Below are 24,315 nucleotides of genomic sequence, written 5' to 3'. Positions count from 1 at the left end.
TACAGGTAGTCCTTGAGTTACGACCATTCGTTCAGCGACTGTTTGAAGTTATAATGATGCTGAACAAAGGGACTTACAACCAGTCCTTGAAGTTCTGGCCACTGCAGTGCCCCCATGGTCACATGAATAAAATTCGGGTGTCTGGCAACCAGCTCGCACTTACAACCAGTTGCAGCATCTCATGGTAACGCGATTACCATTTGTGCCCTTCCCTGCTGGGTTCCCCCAAGCAAAGTCAATGGGAAGCCAGCAAGGAAGATTGCAAGTTGCTAGGGTAAGTCTTTTCACCCCGCCCAGCCTTTCTTCACTCACATGCACCGTACCCTCCTTCCTCCCTTCACTCACACACACCTCATACCGTCTTTCCCCAGCTTTTCTGTGCTCACACACATGCATGCACAAACTCCATGCCCTCTTTCCATGGCCTCCCTGCAATTGCACGCACCCCACACCCTCCCTCTTTCCTCTGCTTTCCTGCGATCAGACACATAAATGCACATACCCTGCACCCTCTTCCACGGCCTCCCTGCGATCACACCCACCCTGTGCCTTCTTTCCTCAGCCTCCCTGCAATTGCACATGCGCACGCATGCACCCTTGTGCCCTCTTTCCACAGCCTCCCTGCAATCACACACACGTACCCTGTGCCCTCTTTCCCTGGCCACCCTGCAACTGTACGCACGCATGACCCTGCACTCTTTCCAAGGTACCCTACTGAACAATTGATCATGATAGGCAGAGAACACAGTAAGACAGACACTTTCACAGTGAAATCTAATAATTGTTGTCCAAAAATTATTGAACAAATTGATTTAGATAATATCTCTCACTGGAGAGGGACAGAATAAAAATGTTAGGGATCTGACAGATAAAATGTTGTAACACCTGTTTAGATCAAAAGTGTAATTAAATGAAAAGATATAATAAAACTTGTGAGAAAAAATATTTTCTGTAGTCTTATATTTAAACAGTAAACTTGGAGAATGTCTTCCTAGAAATTCAGTATTTGGCTAATTTCCTAACTGAATTTTTCTATATAGTGTATTTTTACATTTATGAGAATCAACACTTTAAGTTAACTGGTTAAGACACCAAGGCAAAGTTTTTTAAATGTTTCATTAAGGTGTTATACAGGTAGTCCTTGTTTAGTAAGCACAACTGGGACCAGCAACTTGGTTGTTAAGCAAAGCGGTCGCTAAGTGAAACCATGACTGTGCTTGCAATCTCATTTCAGCTTTGCTTTACAGACCTGAGAACATCATAAATGCGAGGATTGGTTGCAAAGTTACTTTTTCATCAGTGTCGTAACTGCAAATGGTTTTTGGACAAGGCAGTCGCTAAACGAGGACTATCTATAACACCTTTTCAAAACTGAGTACTTGAAACTTAGAAAACAATATTTGAAGTTTATATCAGGACCTGAAATTTTTCATAACAGAGATGCCTAGGAAATACTGTTTTTTAGGTAACTTCTTAAAATTTATCAGTAAGAAACTATATGTCATATTCTGATATCAGGGTATAGCAGTTCCTTTGTGTATGTTTGTGTGTGTGTGTGTAGAGCATGTGTGTGTGTGTGTGTGCACGCGCGTGTAAAATATGGATTCAAAGGTACCTGTAATTACTATTGAAACTATTAGAATAATTTCTAAATTGCAACTTACCAATTGAATCAATGGATTCTTTGTACGAAATGAAGTCAACTGTTATACAAAATCTGATGAACAGTGGTAGTCATTGTAATGAATGCCAGGACCCAGGTCTACACTTTTAAGATCCTATGCCTTTATGGAGCTGTGGAATCTTAGAGGAAACGTCAAGCCCAGTATTTGATTAAGGTCAACATTTAGATAAACTCAGACAAAATGCAAACAGCAGGCAGTATACACTATATAGTGCATAACGTAATACTTTAAAAAATATTCAATGTTTAAGTAAGCTCATACCTCACATTCTAGATAGGATTTAAGAGATTCTGTTTCATTTAATAAAGTAACACTGCATTTGCCTCTAAAAAGAAAAAGAAAAAGATCAGAGTTAGAGTAATTTCTGACTATTGCTTCTCCGCATGTATCACATAACAAAGCTCTCCAAGTGGAGTTCATGTCCTAATATGGAAGTGTTTTTTTTTCAAATGTCTTGCTTAGAGAGCTAGCATTTCCTGGTGGTTTCTTATTCAAGTACTAACCAAATCCAACCATCCCTGGTTTAATATAATACAATCAAGGTTAAATATGATTATGCTCATTTACTTAGACTATACCTAATGTGAGTGGCTGGCAAAGATTCCAACTGCCGTGAGAGAAACAGTTCTCGATGTCGCAACTGGTGTTTCTGTTTCTCAGGTAAATCCATCATTTCTGGGTTTTCCATCTCTTCTTCCATTTCTCCTAAATGATACAGAAAACATTAAAAATGAGATAAACTGTACTTCTTGAATCAGCTGAAATGCACTCGGAGAGATCAGTACAGATATCTATTAATAATAATGAATAAGTATGTATCAGTACAGGCTAGCTATTAATGATGATGAATAAGTACCTATGAAGAATTGTAGATCTGTTCCATGTCCATCTAGTTTAGTATTCTGTTCCTACCATGACCACTTCCACCATGGCCAAACACTTATGATATATCCAGAACAAGACAGGAGTGCAATAAGAGCACTTTTTGCTCATGATTCTTTGTAGCAGTTATTTAAGGTAATACAACTTCAAACAGAGGAGACAGTATATGGCCAACATAACTAGTAGCCTTTGAAAAACTTATCTCCATTTCATCTAATCCCCTTAAGCATTCAAGTTATGGCTACACCAATAAATTACTGTATGTATATAATTTATACATGTAGCGCAATTCAAGGAGGCAGGAAACATTTTCTCTACTAATAGGGAGAAAGGATGGCCAAGTCAGATGCTAGGTGAGGCAACCTTCTGGAAGATAGGTGGAGGCAGCAATAACTATCAAACAGATACACCAAGGCAGAAAAACAAGCCGGCGTATGTCAACACAGAAGGCTTCTGGGAAAGGAAACTTCAAACCTCCAATCTTGAAAAAATGGGTTGAAAGTAATGGAATCATTATTTTTACACTGCCAGAGTTACATGACAGCCAATTGTTTTCATACCTGAAAGAGGTTTTATTTGGGAAGACTCCCTCCCTCCCTCTTTCTTTCCCTCTCCCTCTCCCTCTCTTTCTTTCTTTCTTTCTTTCTGAGAGAGAGGTTTGGTGATTTGTAAAGATGGAAAGATTTGTAAAAGTTGATGAAGAACAAAATGGGAGATATGGAGAATCCAGTTAATATCCAGGAATGGAAATGTGGCACTGGGGAGAGAAAGAAAGAGTTGAGGAGAGAAAAGGAGAATGCCAGAGAAATTAGAGCACAATATTAGCAGGGGGTAGAAAGCTAGTTAGTCACTGTGCTATAGCAGCAAGGCAGGCAGAGATGGAGGGCCACTGTAGCTCCCATCCACATGCCATCATCACCAGTGCTTGGGATGGGATGAGACTGCTGCTGCTGCCATTGGGAAACCAGGCAGCTAATAGAAAATGGTCAGTGAAACCACTGGAGACTAACAGATTAGTGGAGGTAGAAAACAACGTCTGGCTTGTCTCCTGTTCTGGCACGGAGTCTGGAAATTTGCATAGCATGGCTAACTCAAGATCAGTTGGGTATGTGGGTGCTGTGGCCACCACTGACGATGCTGCTTAGCTGGCACCTATGGCCATGCAGGAGGACCACCTATAAGAAGAGGAAGAGTTTCTGCCTGTTGTGGCTGCCCACTACTCACTATAGGTATACATATGGACTTGCTGGTGAGCAGTGTTGATTAAAAGGAGAGTTAATCATTCTCTGGGTAAGGAAAAGAAAAAGGAAGTGGAGGCCCTTTACCTGAACTGAGAGTGCAGAAAGAAAAAGGCATCCTTAACCCAAGGACCATAATGGGAGGAGGGTCTGTGAGGAAAGGGAAATGCTAACAGAAAGTTGGCAATTGTAGCTGGGAATTAAGTAGAGTGTGGGTGGATGGGCAGAAATGGGATGTTGTGGGGGGGATTTTTGTTATGACGTAAAATAAACTTTATTATGGACTCAGACCAGACTCTCTCTCTCTCTCCATACATACATATATACACAGTATATAAACATACACACACACACACAATACATAAAATATACCTAAAATCTCCCATAATTCATTAAAACAACAATAAAAGGAAAAAAAGGAAAAAAAGGAAAAAAAGTGAGGTTTGGGGTGAAAATTAAAGATATAGAAGGAATGCAGTTGCATTATACAATATTTGCTGCCTTGTTCTCATAGCCAGATAGAATGTGGCTACACTGTGAATAACATTGCTCTTCTGGTCTGCCAGGAGAAAGAAGGTACAGTGGGGCAAAAAAGTATTTAGTCAGCCACCAATTGTGCAAGTTCTCCTACTTAAAAAGATGACAGAGGCCTGTAATTTTCATCATAGGTATACCTCAACTATGAGAGACAAAATGAGAAAAAAAATCCAGAAAATCACATTGTCTGATTTTTAAAGAATTTATTTGCATATCATGGTGGAAAATAAGTATTTGGTCACCTACAAACAAGCAAGATGTCTGGCTCTCACAGACCTGTAACTACTTCTTTAAGAGGCTCCTCTGTCCTCCACTCGTTACCTGTAGTAATGGCACCTGTTTGACCTTGTTATCAGTATAAAAGACACCTGTCCACAACCTCAAACAGTCACACTCCAAACTCCAATATGGCCAAGACCAAAGAGCTGTCGAAGGACACCAGAAACAAAATTGTAGACCTGCACCAGGCTGGGAAGACTGAATCTGCAATAGGCAAGCAGCTTGGTGTGAAGAAATCAACTGTGGGAGCAATAATTTGAAAATGGAAGACATACAAGACCACTGATAATCTCCCTCGATCTGGGGCTCCATGTAAGATCTCACCCTGTGGGGTCAAAATGATCACAAGAATGATGAGCAAAAATCCCAGAACCACACGGGGGGACCTAGTGAATGATCTGCAGAGAGCTGGGACCAAAGTAACAAAGGCTACCATCAGTAACACACTACGCCGCCAGGGACTCAAATCCTGCAGTGCCAGATGTGTCCCCCTGCTTAAGCCAGTACATGTCCGGGCCCGTCTGAAGTTTGCTAGAGAGCATTTGGATGATCCAGAAGAGGATTGGGAGAATGTCATATGGTCAGATGAAACCAAAGTAGAACGTTTTGCTCTAAACTCAACTCGTCGTGTTTGGAGGAGAGAGAATGCTGAGTTGCATCCAAAGAACACCATACCTACTGTGAAGCATAGGGGTGGAAACATCATGCTTTGGGCCTGTTTTTCTGCAAAGGGACCAGGACGACTGATCCGTGTAAAGGAAAGAATGAATGGGGCCATGTATCGTGAGATTTTGAGTGAACACCTCCTTCCATCGGCAAGGGCATTGAAGATGAAACGTGGCTGGGTCTTTCAGCATGACAATGATCCCAAACACACCGCCCGGGCAACGAAGGAGTGGCTTCGTAAGAAGCATTTCAAGGTCCTGGAGTGGCCTAGCCAGTCTCCAGATCTCAACCCCATGGAAAACCTTTGGAGGGAGTTGAAAGTCCGTGTTGCCCAGCGATAGCCCCAAAACATCACTGCTCTAGAGGAGATCTGCATGGAGGAATGGGCCAAAATACCAGCAACAGTGTGTGAAAACCTTGTGAAGACTTACAGAAAACGTTTGACCTCTGTCATTGCCAACAAAGGATATATAACAAAGTATTGAGATGAACTTTTGATATTGACCAAATACTTATTTTCCACTATGATTTGCAAATAAATTCTTTAAAAATCAGACAATGTGATTTTCTGGATTTTTTTCCCCATTTTGTCTCTCATAGTTGAGGTAAAGCTATGATGAAAATTACAGGCCTCTCTCATCTTTTTAAGTGGGAGAACTTGCACAATTGGTGGCTGACTAAATACTTTTTTGCCCCACTGTATACCATTCATAAAAGCTTATCCAGAACTATGGTGCTTGAGGAAATTTTTGGTTTATTTAATTAATCCCATTTTCTGGGCTTATCTGAAATACTGAATTACAGAACCTTTCACATTTTCTTAATTGTACAACATGCTAACCTTAAATGTGATTGGCTAGTTTAAATTATTTGTATTTATATCTGTAGAAATGTATTGTGTCAATGCAGCCTTTAAGTACATTGTATAAATTTAATCTCATTGTATAAACCCTGGAATAGGATAGTCTGACCTATAAGAAAGGATGGCAGCTGGAATTTTGCAAACCTGATTTTGGTTCAAAGGCTAGCTAAAAAATAATCTGAGGCCTGTGAGAGAAAGAAAATGACCAGTTTGTTATGCCATAAGCTCCTTAGAATGATGAGGTGACAGACAAATTAAAATCTGTCTTCCTTTCAGTGTAGGTCATAAGTCTACTACTAATTCTTTGGGGGGCAGGGGGGGAGAAAGAAAGAAAATAGGGTGTTTTTTTTTTACCAAAGATGAGATGCATGTATAACTCACCAAAGAGATCATTAGTCTATTGACACAATAGGACTGGTTTGAATAACAGAATACCTTTCCTCTTGGGGACACAACAGACATTTTTGACTCTGCCTGCTAATACAAGGAGGAAAGTTAGTCCTGAAGAGTAAAAGAATCCAAATGACCTTCATACATCCTGGGAAAAAGAAATATTTGTATCTCAATTTGTAGTTCTTAGTGATATAAACAAACCCTTGGCTAAATGAGCTGCTTTAAATGTCACTAGCGCCATAACATAAGAGTCCTTTCTATTGCAGTCCTTAAAACAAAATCAACATTTTACAAATTAATGTAAATATCACATGATTTATTAGTAATGAAAACACTTACTTGCATGTTTGTCAGCCAATACAATTAAAGTGTTTGAAATATCCCTACGTCTATAGAAACACACCACCTTTGCCTCCACATTTCCATTGGCTGTCTGTAATAGTGAAAAAACAGTAGCAATAAAAATCAAGTTAAAATACCACTTCAGTTTCAGTGGGATTCCATTATTAAAGCAAGAAAGCAGAAATAATTTAAAGGCATTTCCAGAGGTTTGCAAGCAAAATGGTACATATTTAGCAGTTAGGTGACACCAGTCTAGCCAACTTGAAAGAAAAAACATTGAGACGTGCATTAACAACGTAATATGAGATAGGGCATCATGGTAAATTCATGTAATTTTTTTCTGTATTTGTTTTATACTGTAATAGTTATACTGCTGAAACAGAATTCAGTATAAGTTAATAAATGTCTTTGAGCTATATACTGTCACTATACTATGATTTAACTTTATGAAGAATCAAAAAGTTTATCTTCAATTTCTCTGTCATTTTCTCATCTCCTTTTAAGGAATTACCAAACTCCTTATTGAATTCTGTTTAATAAGCATCTGCCAAAAATGTAGCTCAAACTATACAATATTTGACTCTAAAATGTGCTTAGTTTCAGTCTGGAAAAAAAAAACTAAGCTAATCATCTTTGCAAACTGAATGATTGCAAAATTGAAATGACACCCAATAGCTAAGCATGAAAAAAAAGTATGAAAGGAATTTAACCCTTGTTATCAGACAATCTCCCATAAAATAATTCTTAAAAAATTGAATTACTGCTTGTGTTTGTTTGGATTTTGCTGTTCCTATATATTTATAAAATAGCAAGAGGCTGTTTCTGAAGGGATCTTTCAAGTCCAAGTTGCTAATAAACAAATCTTTAAAAAATGTCTAATACCTAATCATTACTACTTTTAATATCAAGATGTTCCCTCAAAGAATAAAAACCAGGTAACAAAACAGTTGTATCTTTTAAAACATCATGGAATGCTAACTGGGTGGAGGCCATCCAAATCTCAGGGGGAATGGTTTCCATATGGCAAGCACTGCAACAGAGAAGGCAGGCCTCTTGGGTCTCGCTAGATGACTCTGCTTCAAAGAAGGGACCTGGAGCTTGCCCATCCTGTTGGATCTGGTGGGATGAGTAGAAATGGTTGGAGACAAGCATGAATTACCTGGTCATGAGTCATGTAGAACTTTATAGGTGACAACCAACACCTTGAATTGCACACAGAAGACCACTGGGAGCCAGTACGGTGATTAAGGTGTAAGTGACCATGTTTTTTTTTTTAAACATAAGTACACTATGCAATTCAAGCTGTCACATTCAGAAGTACATCGTCTTGGAAAAGTTGTAACAACAAATATTCTTATTCTCACCCATGGTAGATTTATATAGTGCTAGCAGCTCTTTGGAATTCAGTGTTTTAAGAAACACTTGTTTGTGAATAACAGCCTGCATTCACAACACTTGCCAGCCCTTTGAGGTAGGCCAGGCCAGGGGATAACATAAGGGTTACTGGAACTCTGCTTTGTTGTTTAAGGAATAATAACAGACTCTTGAAAGCCAATCAGTTTCCCTCTATCCTCTCTCGTACCAAACAGAATCAAGTCAGGGTTATCTAGAGTTTCTTTCTCACCCCCTTTTCCTTCCTAGGGCTAAACTGATGTTTATTTAACAGTTCTTGTATTTCAAGGTTATCTCTACACTCCTCTACAATATTGCAAACTGTGACAGACTCATGCCAGATGGTAAATTAATATTCACTCTGTGAAAGGTAGGATCTGAAATCATATACAGCTTATCCAAGCTTCTCTCTCTTTACTAGAGACAGGAAAATCAGAATCCTTTTAAACAAAAGAAGCTGTAGACAGAAGCTGGGAAAAGGACTGGGATTCTATCTTCCTGAGAAAGTGGGAAGTCCAGGAATAATTGAGAATAATTGTTTCAGGAAATTTCTGTCTGAAAAAATAGGTAAAAACATTTAACTAGGAATATTGTGCTAAGTATAATCTTTTTTTTGTTATGCTGGGCTAAAGACTTCAGATTGGTTTTTTTTTTTTAATTCTCCGTACAAGCTCATTAACTGTATATTTCATTTTTATGCTGAATGTATATGAGGTTGTGCTTTAGAATTCTGATCTGTAATAATGAATGTGAAGATTTCTCTACTATCTATCTTTAGATCCTGAGAGAATGCCCATTTGTAGCAGACAAGCAGCATTTTTCATACTTTTTCTTAATCTATTCAAGCTGTTAGTTCCCCATAATCTTGGTGACATTCCTCTAAGCTATATGGCTAAGACTTTACAATATAGAAATTGTTTCAATATTTTTGTTTTTGATATTTTAATCATCAGAAAGACAGCACAGGTTGTGAGAGCTATCTCTTACACACATAGCAGGGATGGGAGGAGGACACCCCAGAAAATAGGCTGTAGCAGTGAGAACTATCAAGCTTCTACCCTAATGCAAGACGTGGGGCCAGAGTGTGAAGAGGCTTTCTGCAAGAGGATGTTTGAGACATCCTATTTTCCATCTTATGGGTTCAATCCTTCTGTTATATGGGGCAAACATGGGGACAACTAGAGGGTAGCTCACAGTAATTTTATTAAAGATGATAATTACAACAATTAGTTGTACAACTAATACAAACTAAAAAAAAGACAGAATAAAAAGAAAGAGTAAAAGGTGCAGAAAAGAAAAAAAGGAAAAAATAGAGAAACAGAAAAGTTAAGACTATAGTAAGCAAATATATATATATGTGTGTGTGTGTGTGTGTGTGTGTGTGACTTCCCACAAGTATAAACAATTTTATTGTTAACTTATCACTTCCTCTTAAAATACAATAAATGATCTCTTCTTCCCATATTCCATCTCTTATCTATAAACTCCATAAGGCATTGTCATTTCAGTCCTGGCGTCAGCAAAAGTCCATTAATGGTTACCAGGGATGACAACATATCTATTTTAACCTCAATCAAATAAACCAACTTTATATTCCTTCCTTTTCTTGTAACAATCTTAATCTTTAGTTCAGATAATGTCATAGAACTTGATTTCTTTTAATTTTTTCTTTGTCCCTTCTCATGAGATTCTTCAAAAAATATAGGAAAATTATCCAGGTCATTCTCTTGGTTTATTGTTTGTTATCCCTTTTAATTATTAAGAAATCAGCCGGTTTCTTTTGTATGTCCAGTGTAACATTTTTTTCCATGTCATTCTTGTGACCTGTCATTTGTAAATCCACTTTCAACTCGGTCTCGATCTTGTCAGGTAGAACGTCCTCCATGACATCTCTTAGACACAATCTTTCCATAGAGGCATATGTTTCTGTTGACACTATTAAAATTAACTTCTGAGTCCATTGTTCAAAAATATCCTTCAATATGTCCAATGTTAGAATATTTTGCTTCATTCTGTAACTGTAAGTCAAGTTTATGTGTTCTTCTCCTTTAATTGTAATCTTTAGTTCCCTCTAGTGTCCAATTAACTTCTGAGTCCATTGTTCAAAAATATCCTTCAATACAGGTAGTCCTCGACTTACGACCGGTTGTTTAACGACCATTCAAAGTTACAACAGCTTCAGAAAAGGTGTTTTATGGCCTGTAAAGCACTTCTAGCTGTCATAAAATGTCAGCCCCCCCCGTAGTCATGTGGCCGCATTTCAGGCACTTGGCAACCGGCTCGCATTTATGACCAGTTTCCAAGTGCCCCGCAATCATGTGATCGCCAATTGCACACTATTCTGCTGGCTTCCCCAGAAAGTCAATGGGGAAGCTGGCAGGGAAGGCTGCAAGCGGAGGAGATGGAGGGGAGGTGAAATCCCTCTCTGGGCTGCAGGAATGAAGCTGAAATCCTGAAGATTTCAGCTCCGTTCCTGCAGCCCCACGAAGGATTTCCCCTCCATGCAAAGAGAGGAGGAAACCCTTTGGCAGGCTGCAGGAACATCTGAGAGAGAAAGGGCTGCCTACCGGGAGGATTTCAGCTCCACATGGAACTGAAATCCTTCAACAGGCAGCTCTTTCACTCTGTCCACTTAACTACCCAGGAGATCGCTTAATGAACCAGGAGATCATTTAACAACTGTAACTGGGAGTGCCCAGATTACTGTCACTGAGCAAAGCAGTCACGTGGGCATCTCACTTAATGCCCGCTTTGCTCAACAATCGAGATTCCAGTCCCAATTGTGGTTGATAAGCAAGGACTATCTGTATAACCAGTGTTAGAATATTTTGCTCCATTCTGTAACTGTAAGTCGAGTTTGTGTGCTCTTTTCCTGTAACTGTAATCTTTAGTTCTCTCTAGTGTCCAATTTTTTAAATCTTATGTTTTTTAAAAAAATTGAAAACAAAAAAATTTTTCCACAGGAAGGATTCTTTATAATTAATTCCAAAATCTTATTTCAAATTTATCTGGACCCTTAATCCATTTGTAACTTTCTAAAATCAAAGTTTTAACCACCCTTTTGCTGTTTATTCCCCCTCCACACACAATTTTTTTAGCTTCTTAAACTTTTTTTCGCTAAGGATTGAAGGAAACTCACCCGGTTCTGTCAAACTTGTCAATCCAAAGGTTTCTAATAGCAGAAAAGCAGTTAACAAACAATTTCCAAAAGTGATTAGAAAGAAGTATGCCAACTTAGTTCCTTTCAAAGGCACCGACCATGGTTTAAGCAAGATGGCTTCCAGAGGAAGAAATGGCAGACTGAAGATGGCTCCGCAAAAAGCAGAGCTGAAGACTGCGGCAGAATGCTCTTTGATAATTCCTCTCTGGGTAAGGAGTGGATGTGAGATCATCCACAAGTTCTGTAGACAGCTGCTCCTTGTGAGGAGACTGCAAAATAATGGTCTTCAACAGGTTTAGAGCTCTGGGAGATGAGGGAAGGATAGTTTAGAGTCAAAATGTTTTTCCGTTTCTTTCAAGTTTTTTGACAGGATATTTGACCAAAAGAAAAAAGAAAAAGAAATCCAACACCAATTTTAAAAAAGTATCTGGAGCAAGAAGAAACATTAAAAATATTAGAGCTGGGGAGAGAGAAAGTGGGTAGAAGGCAAGGCTCATCATTTAGAAACGGAGAGACTGAAGAGAAGAATGGGAGAACTGGAAGCAATAGGGTAAACCTGGCAGAAAAAATACAAGAAGAAACGTCAGGGATGATTTATTGCTTTTCAGGGCTGCCTTGCTCAATTGTGTAGTTTTACTTTTGCTCACATTTCTGTTTCTCTGTACCTGTGTTTGCTGATTAAGATTTTTTTTTAAATAAAAGCAAAAATTGTTGACCTATTTCAGGAAAATAATACTTTTAAAATATAACTGATAGTTAATTCAAAACTACAGAAATAAAAGTGAACTGAAATTAATGGCAAACATGTGCAATGCCTTCAAAACCATTTACAACATTAATGTTTTACCTTATTGAGTTCTTCTATTCTGCGTATCAAATATGGATTACTTGAAGAGTTTTCAAAGTAGACATAATCTGGAAAAAAAAGATGTATTTTTGAAGCACTATATTTGAAGCTGCAGTTTAAGAAGAATATTAATACTTATATACAACATTTGTATAGAGATATATATGCATCTATTGAAAATATCATTTATTCTATCACCATTTTGATTATCCATTGCAGCAGTATTATTTTTATTCCCAATAATGTTACATTATTCAGTTCTCCTGGTCTCTCATGGACTCAAGTGGTACTGACATTTCACATCACTATCTCCCCTAACTGATAATACACTCAGAAAATAATGATCCAAAAAGATTGTTTATTTACATTATTTACATAATACAGCTTTCTCAGCCTTCACAATTTTGCCAATTTACAAACCTGCATAGGCCAGTATAGCACTGAATGAGGAGGGCTCTTTTATAGCCTGATTGAAAGGAAAATTTTCCTTTGGAGGTATCAGATATATCATTGCCAATTCGGACAAGAGCTTTGATCAAGATTCACCTATTGGCCAGGTGGCCATCTAGTCTTCCCAGAAGCTCTCCTGGTTCCTAGCAGAGGTTATATCTAAGCACCAGATCCCCATACATTCCTTCCTTCCTGCCTGCCTCTCAAGCCACTCTGACTTTATTCCTCTTGCTCTCTGTTCCCCAGCCTCATTATTGCCTCATTTGCTGACCCTGCTCATTGATCTTCCTATAACAACAAGGATCAAGTATCCCACTTCTAGGAGTTAGCAGCAAATATATATGGATATATCAGAAAACAGTCATCATCTCAAAGTATGCTTCACTTACTGAAAGCTCTGCCAAGCTATCAGCAATTGTTGACAGCCAATTAAAAACAGCTTTTTAAACATCTTCTTTCTCTAAATATTAAGTGAATGATAGTAAAAAATAATTTAAATAGGTGGACAGTAAAGCAGACATTCTCAATTGTTTTAGCCTGGTGGACATACTTGGAATTCTGAGAACATGCTGCCAGATTGCTTCCAAAAATGCTGCTGGGGGACGGGGCAATTTGCTGATTTGGAGAATGGCCGACATGCCAAATGTCATAAAATACTAGTAGTACTCCTTCTATCACTCAATGTACCCCTCCCCCAGGCCTATCCTTGTGTTTTTCAACTTATTTTATTATATTAAACTAATTAAGACATTCTCTCTCTCTCTTTTGACACACAGAAAAACACAATGCATTTCAAAATTAATATTCATTATAATTAAAAAAAGAAAGAAAAAGGGGGATGGGAAGGGGGAAAAAAGAACAGAACTCCTCCAAAAGGCAATCATATTTTTTAAAAATCATTTTCCTTGCTTCTTTCTAAGGAAAAAAAAACTTAATTAAAATGAGTTAATGTTTCAACTCCTAAGCTCCATCTCCAACTGCAAGTGGTTGTAGTCAGCCCTCATTAAACATACAAGAGGTACCTTTATACAAAAAGCAAGATTTTATTGCATTAATCTCATTTTAATATCATATGTAACTAGTATTTGTCTTTGCTTAACTCTCTCTTTTGAACATCCACACACTGGCTGCTTGGCTGTATCTTTCCATCACTCCTCCCACATTTTGGAAATAGTAAGAGGGGGCTGCTCAGTGATTGAAAAGGTTACTGGAATACTGAGCAAAATAACTGCTCCCCAAAATGCTTCTAACTCCAACCCTTTATAAAGCACACTGTATATAGAAAGTGTTTGTCCTAAAAGGTACAAATTAAAAAATATGGATTATCATTTGTAACAAAACTTAAAAAGGGTCGATTGAAAAAAAATCAATGAATTATAGTAAGGAAAACAGTAAGGAATTTCCATGCAGAAAATGTATCTATAGTACATCACACACACACACACACACACTTCCAATTATTTATTTTTGTGCAAATAAAGTAAGAAAACACAGTTGCTTATTTACCTGCACTTTTGTTTAAAATAAAAACTGATAAAATAATTTTGTAAAGATACAAGACAAAGTAAAACTTTTGAAAAATAGATACTTAATTTCAACAATTAATATTGTAAAACTACATTTAAAAAAATAAAACCAGCTGGAGTAAACAGTCAAATTAATAAAATATTTTCTTTAAAAAGTGGCCAAGACATTGATTTCTTTTACTAATAAGAGAGCAATATTACCATTTTTCACCCTAGGGTGGATAAAAATTATCTTAAAAGTGGAAGAAAACTTAGGCTACAACGCCAGTGTATAAAATAAAAAGACACCAGTGAGAGGAAAACAGGGCACCAGCCTCAAGCACTATACACTGTAGGCAGCTATTCTCACAAGACCAGCCATCAATAGCTGAGTGTCTCAAAATACACTGCTAGTATTGAACAGATGCTTCTATGGTGTAGCCACTTCTAAGAATTTTGGGCTTTATTGGCTGAACAGGTCTGCTTGGTGCTCCTTGCCTTCCTTCTCAGATGGCAATACATAGCAACTGTTGCTCCCATGCTCGTGAAAATGGGTGTTAGTTGTGGTTGCACAGAACAGCTTTATCTACTTTCACTTATCCACCTTTCATCATATTTTCATGTGTTGCACCGAATTAACAGAAATGAAAGAGACTAACTCTGGCCATCATCCTCACTTTCTAAGATGGCATGAAGCCATTTTCCATAGCAATACACAGGTGAGCTCACGGTGTCTCTCTCTCTTTTTCTCTTTGCAGCACAACTGGACCCTATCCCTACTTACAGTCCTGAAGGGAGACCAGAAGTGAACAGACAAGACCAGGTTGTTCAAAGAAGGAGAAATCACAGCACCCTCTCATTCATTAGTATACACATGATCTCTGTCTTCTGTTGTGTAGTATCTCTCAATGAAGATAGTGAAGCCAACTGGTATTTATATTCACTCTATTATTTATATAGATCAACATGAAGGACAAGCATGCATACAACACTCCTTCTCTCTATCTTTGGATGGCATGAGGGGAGAACTAGGTAAGAATTTTTAGATAAAACTCCTATTTGTACACCACCCAGAAAAAAGCTTTATATAAGTCAATAACAGGATGAGAGGGGCTGTTTCCTCATACGTGCTGCATTTTCAGAGGACAGGCAGATCTCTCTGCTACCAGTCATCCCATTATTGTTTACAGCTCTGTTATTGAAAGTCACAGATATTTTCATCGTCTCTCGACAGTTCCTTGGATAAAGCTGTACTAAGAAAAGGAAGACTGTGATTACGTGAAGCTCGCCTCTCCCACCTTGGTCCAGCACAACCGCCTTACAAAGCACGGCCGATTGCTCAACTGACTTGCTCTAGCTGCAGAAGAAAAGATGCTATGCACTACTGACCCACAGGAAAACAGATACGCTCACCGCCAAAATGGCAGGCCTTACCTCCAACACGGTACATATTCGCGGCCATACGGAGAGAGAAGAAAAGGCCGAAGGGAGACGACTACTGCCTCTCGAAGCAAGATCCGCTGGAAAATGGAGACCGAAAGACAAGGAGGCGACAAGACGAGGAGCGGAAATGGGACGGGGCGGATGTAAGACAGAGAACCGGAGGTAGCTGTACGTAAACCCAGTCGAACTCAGACCGGCTGTGGACGAGCGCTGCCTCCCCGGTGTTTCCTCGAGAGACCGGAAGGAGACCCAGACTGCGCGCGCATCTGCTGCCCCCTCCCCTCCACCCCGTGTACCGCGTTTGTTAAAATAACGGCTCGCTGGGTAGTTTCGCACCTTTTCTTGAAGCGTAGTGTGTCTTTGGGGCGGTCTTAGTGTGGTATGCGAATCTAGCCAAAGTTAATATGCTTTTATCTAAATGTCAGCACTTTAGTGTGGCTGATAGCTTGGATCGTTTTTATTATCTCTGGAACTTTAAACACCTATTGCCAAGAAGCAACAGCGGCAGAGGGCTACTGCCCTCCCGTCCATCTTCGTGGCGTTTGTGAATGCAGTTGATTGGCCCCTGTGGAACACAAATGCTGAACCAGCTGCGCTCTTGTTGGAGGTTTAAGTATTTTGTGTGTGCGTTTGAGTGTTCCTGAGGGCGGGATTCACGAATGGCTAATGAGGCAGGTTTTATAACTAACAAAGCTCTGTTTACAAGACAGATATTACAGGGATAGACAAGAAGGCAGTTCAAGAGCATGTGTTTTGTGCGAGTATGCCTGGGAAAGAGAGGCAGACGGAAGTGACCTCATATTAGCAATTCCTTAAAGAGGAGACAGAGGTGACATAAAGTAAACCGTTAACTATCTACACGCCACTGCCCTCTTGTAGTCTTTCGGTCATAGGGAGTTGAAGTCAATCCTACTGTATTAGATTTGGATCCCCAGCACCCTTGGCCTGATCTGGCAGGGGTCTTTTGTTTTCAGTTCTTTTCCCTGAGTCTGTGAGGGACATCTCTTGAACGTGCAAGAAATCTATTGATTTATACCAGGTTCTTTTTTTATCACTGGCAACTGAAAATTACTGGGATTCTTAAAAAAATGTATAGGAGTTTTCAGTCAAAAACTGTTTCAAAAGAAGGTCCTTCTGAGGAAGAAGGAGAAGGAATCCCTTTGCATGCCATTTTTAGCTTCTAAATGACAGATGAGTCACAAATCAAACAAATATCACAATGAACTGAATTAATTTCCCTTGGGGAAATTAAGAAAGTCTACCCAACTGGATATGCTGTGTATGTATTTGTAATAGACGGTAAAACAAGGCTTTTTAGGAAACAACGGCTTTACCATTGGAGCCCATATCTGCATTAAAACCATCAGTTAGAATCAACAGTTTGGGTATAGAAAGAACATTTCCATTAATCCTCAAATAGATCTCAGATGTCACTCTTAGGTCTACAAGGAGGGAAATATACATTCACTGATAAATAGCTGTAGTTCCCAGTTTTCAAGTCAATAGCAACAGCCAGTTTTAGAGAAAATTGCGTGGAGATTCAATGAAATTAGAAAACTAATATCCCATAAGGATTCCTGCCTTTCAGGTTAAAGATTAATCAGATAGAAAAGGATGGAAATTCATCTATCACCAAGGAGTCTTGTTCTTAGGTTTCCTGCAAGAAAATAATATTAAATGGGTGAAGGGAGTGAAAAATGGGTGAAGGGAGGGTCACTCAATTTGTGATGTCAACCTGCAATCATCCATGAGACCATCCAAATTTCATGTGGATTACCCAAGAGTAATCAAGAATTACGTATATCCAGCATTGGCACAGAGTGGTCCACAGTAGAAGAGATGGAATAAGTTAGTTCTTTTAATGCTTCTGATAAAATTGAGGAGTACATCACTGCATGAATAATTCAGTTCTTAAATGAAGATTGGGTTTGACAGATAACCAGCTGCGTCAGATGAACATTTGAAAATGGATCCTGGGACACAAGTTTCTTTGGACATCCAGTACTGTCATTAATACCATTTGGAGCTCATTCTCTGACTGCTGGGTTTGATAGAATTCTGCAAAACAGCATCGTTAGAAATGTTCCTTTGGCCAGTTCAATACTGCTATACTATACTTAAAAAGTATATACTATTCAATACTATTCAATACTATTACACTTTAAAAAGGCAATCAAATGTCAATTTAGTACTTTTTAGGACTAATAATAAATTCAGAGGTTGACAAAAACAGCCAAAATAAGAACATTAACAAAAATTTCTAAGAAATCTGAAGCAGTACACCTTTAATTTTAAGAGCAATCAGACAAAATCTAATGTTTTAAAACTTAGGTTGAACAAAATCCAAACTTCAGATTTGACAGAAGGCTATGTACAGAAATATAGTCCATAAAGTTAATTAAGTTAAAATTAGCATCAGGCATCCATTTTAGGTATGAAGCTATTTTTGACATTGATGCATACTCCCAAAACTTAATCTGGCAGCTCTCTAATGAAGGAATTGGATGTAATTTCCGGTGAGAAACATAGAATATTCCAGCAATGGATCTCATCTATAAGGCCAACTCAATATACTTTATAGGAATGTAAAGCCTGGTGATAACTTAGAAACATCTAGTAGAAAAGAAAAATCAATATTTAGAATTTGTGTCATCCTATGATGAATCTTCCAAAATTGCTGAGGTTTGTGACATGGAAAACAATCCAGCCTGATATGGATGAATGATTTAGCCTTTACATTTCCAGCAGTTTTTTGAATATATATTATTAATTTTGATGGTCAACACTAGAGTAGTATGCCATCAAAAAAACTTGTACCAATTTTTTTCTGAGTGTAATATTCACAATAAATGTAATAACAAAGTGCCCATTGTTGCATATCAATCGCCCTGTTTAAATTCTGCATCCATTTAAACATGCAGTCTTTAACTTCTTCAGTTTCTGAATCATATTTCAGGAATGACTTATATAAAAACTGTAACAGATGTTCTGAATTTTGTTTTATTAGCCTTTCAAATTCAGTCTACGTGACCTTGTTTTTGTAGTTCCATATGAACTATATCACTTATTTGAAAGTACTGAAATCAATGAGGTATTTCTGACCATTCCAAAGAAAGAGTCCTGAAAGATTTCATCTGTGCTTTTTTAGAAGTTAAATTTTGCAAATCTTACAAACTGTTAACTCTCTATTTATCTTTTCTTTTTTTTAGCATATTCGTCTTCATATTTAATGTTGAAGCAAGGGGGGCTTATTTTTTTATATATTTGTCTTGTAAGGTTCGTAACCCTGAATCTCAGAGAAATCCAATGCCAAGAATTCAGGAGGAGGCTCTTAGAAAAAAAACAGCTTTTTATTCGGCCGAGTAAAGGAAGCTGGGTGGTCAATAACCCAAAGCATAGGCAGCAAATATGCCAGGGTTTTGCCACACCACCGGAAATGCAAGCTCAGTTTTTATAGTTTACAGGGACAAAGCAGTTTGAACAGCAGTTTGAATAGCAGTTTGAACCAGTTTAGCTGTAGACCTTTTCCTGAATACCCTCAAGGTATCCTGCGTACGTGTCCCTCCCGCTTCGAGCTAATGGTGTCTTTCTAGCTAGGCTGCAAAGACAACCCCCCCCCCCTTTCAGTCTCAGACTTTTAATAAGCTGATTATAATTGCACTGTATGGTCTATCATTCACTTAATGTATATCATTATAATTATATAAATGAGACATAAATTGATTAAGTAAATAAATAATTAAAATAAAAATAATACTTCTATTTGTATCAGATGAGAGATACTTATGCAGACCTTCTAAAGTCCTGCTCCTTCCATAGAAGTAATCTAATCTTTAGTGTTATAATCATTGGAGTATATCCAGGTCAAACAATTAGCTTGATAGTGTAGGGAGCGTTAACGGCCTGTTGCTTCTTTGCTTCTGTACCTCAAGCTTTTGCTGACCTAGTGACTGTGTGGCTAAGGGTCAGTCTAGATGCTATTAAAGAAACTAGGAATGCTTTTGCAAGTAGGGGTTTTATAAAAGTTATAAGGGGCTAAGCATATAAAAGTTATGCTGATTGTAAAGGGGCATTTTAACAGTTTGCAGAGTTGCAAAAAGAAATGGGAAGATGTGGTTAAGCTAAAGGCCAAATGTCTTGCTTGCTCGTATCAGAGGTCCTGAAAAGGGGAAACATCTGCAGTTTTCCCCTTTCCTCCTCCCAGCTCCTAGACACATTTCCGGAACATGCATGAACTTTTGCACCTGCTCTTGCCTCTAACCACACAATGCCACCACATCCTCTGCATATGAGGAACCCCTGGAACAAGTGAGGACTAGAGACTTGACTATTAGTTTATGCTGCTTAAGCTAATGTTATGTCAACCTTAGAAGGCAGGCACACTTGTGTGTGTGGCCCTCCTCCTAGATGCTTCCTGATGACAAAAAGGTATAAAAACTGTTGTAAACTGTTTTAGGGTGTGGCTGTTCTCTGTCTTCCCTCTGCCAGTCAGACGGAGAGTGGTCCACCCTGCTTTTCTCTTGGCCAACAATAAAAGCTGTATTTTCTTTGCAAATGAGTCTAGAGTCTCATTGGAAAGTATAGATTCTGGGCTACAAAACCTTACAATAGTATAAGTTAAACTTTGGTACAACCCAATCCACCTCATTCTTTTTCATCTTGTAGAATCCTGAATTTAATCCACAGCCTTTTATTTACCCAAATGAAGTTACTTTAATCCACAGCCTTTTATTTACCCAAATGAAGTTATTCATCGTTTGTCCAATTTTTACTGCAATCATTTGAGATAAAAACTTTATACTTGACAAAATATTCATTTTACTGCCAATATTCTTCCTAGCCAAGATAGGTCTAACTTTTTCCATTTTACAATATCAGCCATTATATTTTTACAGATCTGTAAATTACTTTTGAATAAGTTTTTATTGTTTCTGGTTAGGTAAATTCTCAAGTTCTTGATTAGCTTACAGTGTTATTAAACCCTGTTTTTTTTCCAAGTGCTGTTTTTCCTCTTCAGATAGATTCCATGTAATCATCTGTGTCTTATTCTTATTAATCTATAATCCTGATACTGAACTGTATTGCTGTATATGTTCCATTGCCAATTCTAAGGATCTTTAGAAGACTAATGACAGTATTAGCATATAATGTTAATTTATACTCTTGATTTGCCAATTTAATTTCTGAAATTTTATTGTCTTGTCATATTTTCCTTCCCAGGGGTTCTAATGCAAGTAAAAACACAAGAGACTTTGCTGTGTCTTTTTTGTGACAGAAATGTATTTAAAATCATCTTGATTTCTTGTTGTTAGAAATACTCTGTATTTGAACATTTGAACCACTGTTCATCTTCAAATTCATAAATACGAAAGGCTGTTCCAGATCATCAAAAACTTTCTCTACATAAAGAAAAATCATAACATCTTTTTATTTTTCTGGTTTGGAAGAATAGCTGTGAAAAGTGTATAGTCTGCACTCAGTAAGAAGACAGACCTATATGACACTGGATAGTTTAGATCATTCCTCTCCTCATAAATTAAATATATAAAAACTCCCTGCCAAAGTACTTAACATTATGATATCTCATTCATTACCTGAGTGAACCATTTCATTTCTTTGAAAGTCTTATAATGTATTGCAAAAAATCCATCTGGTTCTGGACATTTATTCAACTTTAACTTCTGTTTTGCTTCATTTATCTTTTGTATTTAACTTCTTAATTGATTCCTTTTGCTGATCTGTAAATGCCATATCCAAGTACTATCCAAACTTGGTAACAGGTGACATCAAGAAGTTAGAACATCTGAAAAATACTTGATTCAGAAGGTAAATGAAACACTAGCTATCCATCATAGTGCTACTAGGGAAGGAGAAAGTTGCAGTTCAGAATTAGCAAGAAGAAGATAAAAGAATATTTACCTAATTTAAATGAATTCATGGGCTAGAGGCGTTACTCCCCAGGATATTGAAGGAACTAGCAGAAGTGATCACAAAACTATTAATTATAATCTTTGAGAAATGGAGAGTAAATTGGGGAATGCTTTAGACATAGTGTATCTTGAATTCAGCAAAGCAGTTGATAAGTGACATGACATCATTATTATCAAAATGGTAAAACATAGGCTAAATAATACAACTCTTAGATGGATTCATATTGGCTGAATTGGCACCAGAAAGTATTCATAAATGGCAACACATCAGTTTGGAGAATAAAACTGAGTGAAATGCCACCAGGCTCTGTCCTGGGCTGGGCCAACAATTTCTATCGTTGACCTAGATTAAAGGATTGAGTGAATAATTTGTAGACGACATAGAACTAAAAGTCCTGGCTAGGCATTTGAAAAAGATAAGCCAACAGTGTGATCTACCTGCTAAAAAGAAGAATGTTATTTTGGGATGTATTAATAGGAGCATATGGTCCAGATCCTTGGAAGTAATTGTCCTTCTTGGGCAGGCTCCTTTGAAATACTGTGTCCAGTTTTTGGCACCATAGTCTAAAATGGAAATCAATAAACTGGAGCAAGTTCAGAGAACAGCAGGCAAGATGATGAGATTAACTAGGAAACCAGAGTTGTCTTCTTCCACATCAAAAGCAGTCTATTCTCCCTCCATAGCAGTCTGGCCCACTTGCTATGCTTCATTCCATTCTACACAAATGCCTCCATCCCAGTTGGGTGGTGTGTACTCTGATGAGCATGCCCCTACTCCCTAGTGCCACTTTCTGCCTTTGATGGACATCTTATCCTGGGTTGCTGGGCTGGCTGTTCCAATAGTCTGTACCTGGGGGTGGGAGGGTTAACAGGTTCAGTAGTGGAAAGATGAAATGGTAGTCATTTATTTCTTTTAACTGAGTGAAATTAATTGCTAAATTTCCTCTTCTAGCCCAAATGAGAGGAAGGCCTGTAAACCATTGTTTTTTCATCATTCCTCAAAAGACATGTTCACAGAAGGGAAAGCAATTGATATTTGCTTTCCTGGCACGGGTTGGACCGGAACAGAAGCAAGGATTCCACCAAATGGGGACCGTATTAAATTGCAGTCTCAACAGAACATCTGGCTATCACTATGGACATAGTGGAGGAAGGGATGAAATTCAGAAAATGGTTTCTTAAGCTGCCTTCATTTTCAGCCAGTTTACACATGTGAGACAAGCAACTGACACTATAGTGTAGAAAAGCAGGCTGAGGCAGGCATGCCTCTCCTCTCCACTTCTCAGTCAGCCTCGTTTATTGCCATTCTACAACTGTCTCCTTTAAAAGCTAGATATAGCAGGAAGGTACTGAGAGATGATGGATAGAATCCTGTAGTCAGGCTCATCTCATTCGTGCTGTAGAGCCATGACAGGTGGCTGTTTTGCTGAAAAAAGAAGAGCAAAAATGTAGACCTCCTGCACTGCATCTTTATTGCTTTATTGCTACTACTGTTAATGCAATTCATTTGTCCTGTAGGACTTCACTAAAGGCTTTAAATATATAATTCTAATAATTGTACATATATTGCTTTTGAACCAAGAAGCTGCATTCTGATGTCCTATATCATTCTGGGTTTCAGCTTAGTCATTATTAAATACTGTATATATTTTTCCCGCAGTTCATTGTCTTTCCCAGACCTTGTGGGGGAGGGGATGTTAAGATGTGTGTATGTCTCTTTTTCAAGAGTTGCAAATGATTAGTTGTTCTTGTAACCTTGAACCTAACCCAAGCACAGGATGGAGATATACAGATCTTTCTAAGTGTGCCCAATTATTAGTCCATTCTGCCCTAATTTCACATAATTCTGCAGTTATTTTGTATGCAATTTATCCCAATTTATACATAATTTTTGAGAATATAAGTATTTGAGATACACACTAGCACATTCCTGGAATTTTGTATCCATTCCACTGTGGCAGATACTACAGTTTGTTGAGCAACTAATCAGGGATAACAAACAGGAGGTTAGTAAGAGAGTTTGACTGAGAAAAGGCAAGAGGCAGAAGAAAGGAAGGATCAAAGAGTAAGAGAGATTCTGAATGCTGCTCCTGATTTCTAAGGGTTGCTGATTGCCCATTGGGTGTGATTGGAGTGTTGCTTTCTGCAGATCCAATTGAGACAGCTTCAGGAGATCAGAGGCATTTCTTTTAAGAAAAATTCTGTTTAAAATATTGTAATTAAAATGGGCTGGATATAATTGTTAAATATATTTGTAGATTGCCCATGTTGAAGAAACATTTTCATACTGCAATTGAAAACATCTGAATCAATCTTTCTTGGCATTTTATGAAACTAACTCCTGTATGTTTCTCCATAAGAGCCAACTAGAATCTGAAAAATTGCTTCAGATTCAGGCAGGCCAAATCAAATTTCCTGAACCCTTAATCAGAGCCCATTTCAAATCCCTCATCAAAATCTACCCTTTCAGTGAAGCCTTTAGCATACTACATATACTTTTTATTATTACAATAACTATGTCCAGTACATTTAAGTAAAAATTATTCTTCTGGCAATCCTAGCACTTTTCCTCCCTCTTCCTCTGTTGTCTTACAGGTTTTCTAAAACAATAAGAACTTGCATATTGTTTTGTCCATGGTTTTTCTATTTCTGATTCTCTGAGGAGAGAGAAAACCCCCACAATCTTTACACGTACAGATTGTCT

The 24,315-nt window shown here is 38.0% G+C and overlaps 1 protein-coding gene and 1 long non-coding RNA gene across 10 annotated transcripts in view; one reads left to right on the top strand and one right to left on the bottom strand.

The window, feature by feature from the left end:
* The window catches only part of LOC148214111 (uncharacterized), a 50,954-nt gene extending 35,794 nt beyond the window's left edge, over positions 1–15,160 (top strand). The window contains exon 3 of the long non-coding RNA XR_015798323.1: positions 14,997–15,160. This is a non-coding gene — a long non-coding RNA (uncharacterized LOC148214111). The remainder of the gene's footprint in view (positions 1–14,996) is intronic.
* Positions 1–16,418, bottom strand: part of MTA1 (metastasis associated 1) — a 155,768-nt gene extending 139,350 nt beyond the window's left edge. For 2 of the 9 annotated variants that reach the window (XR_015798316.1, XM_088153130.1), the window contains exons 1-5: positions 15,673–16,403; positions 12,284–12,351; positions 6,882–6,975; positions 2,264–2,390; positions 1,947–2,010 (exon numbers count right to left, since the gene is read on the bottom strand). Coding sequence is in view for 8 of the 9 variants with exons in the window: in XM_088153130.1 (XP_088009256.1) it covers positions 1,947–2,010; positions 2,264–2,390; positions 6,882–6,975; positions 12,284–12,351; positions 15,673–15,700 (381 nt within the window). In the remaining variant the exon portion in view is untranslated. Of the gene's footprint in view, positions 1–1,946; positions 2,011–2,263; positions 2,391–6,530; positions 6,704–6,881; positions 6,976–12,283; positions 12,352–15,672 lie in introns of those variants that run through there. The other 7 variants (XM_025171966.2, XM_088153133.1, XM_007436381.4 and 4 more) reach the window with 7 other exon arrangements.
* Between the last annotated feature and the right edge of the window lie 7,897 nt (positions 16,419–24,315).

This window comes from Python bivittatus, unplaced genomic scaffold, assembly GCF_059951505.1.
Source record: "Python bivittatus isolate LINGU-HERP-01145 unplaced genomic scaffold, Pbiv_v1 ctg000700_np1212, whole genome shotgun sequence".
NCBI lineage: Eukaryota > Metazoa > Chordata > Lepidosauria > Squamata > Pythonidae > Python > Python bivittatus.
Note: the sequence above shows the minus strand (reverse complement) of the source record. Positions and strands in the feature narration are given on the sequence as shown.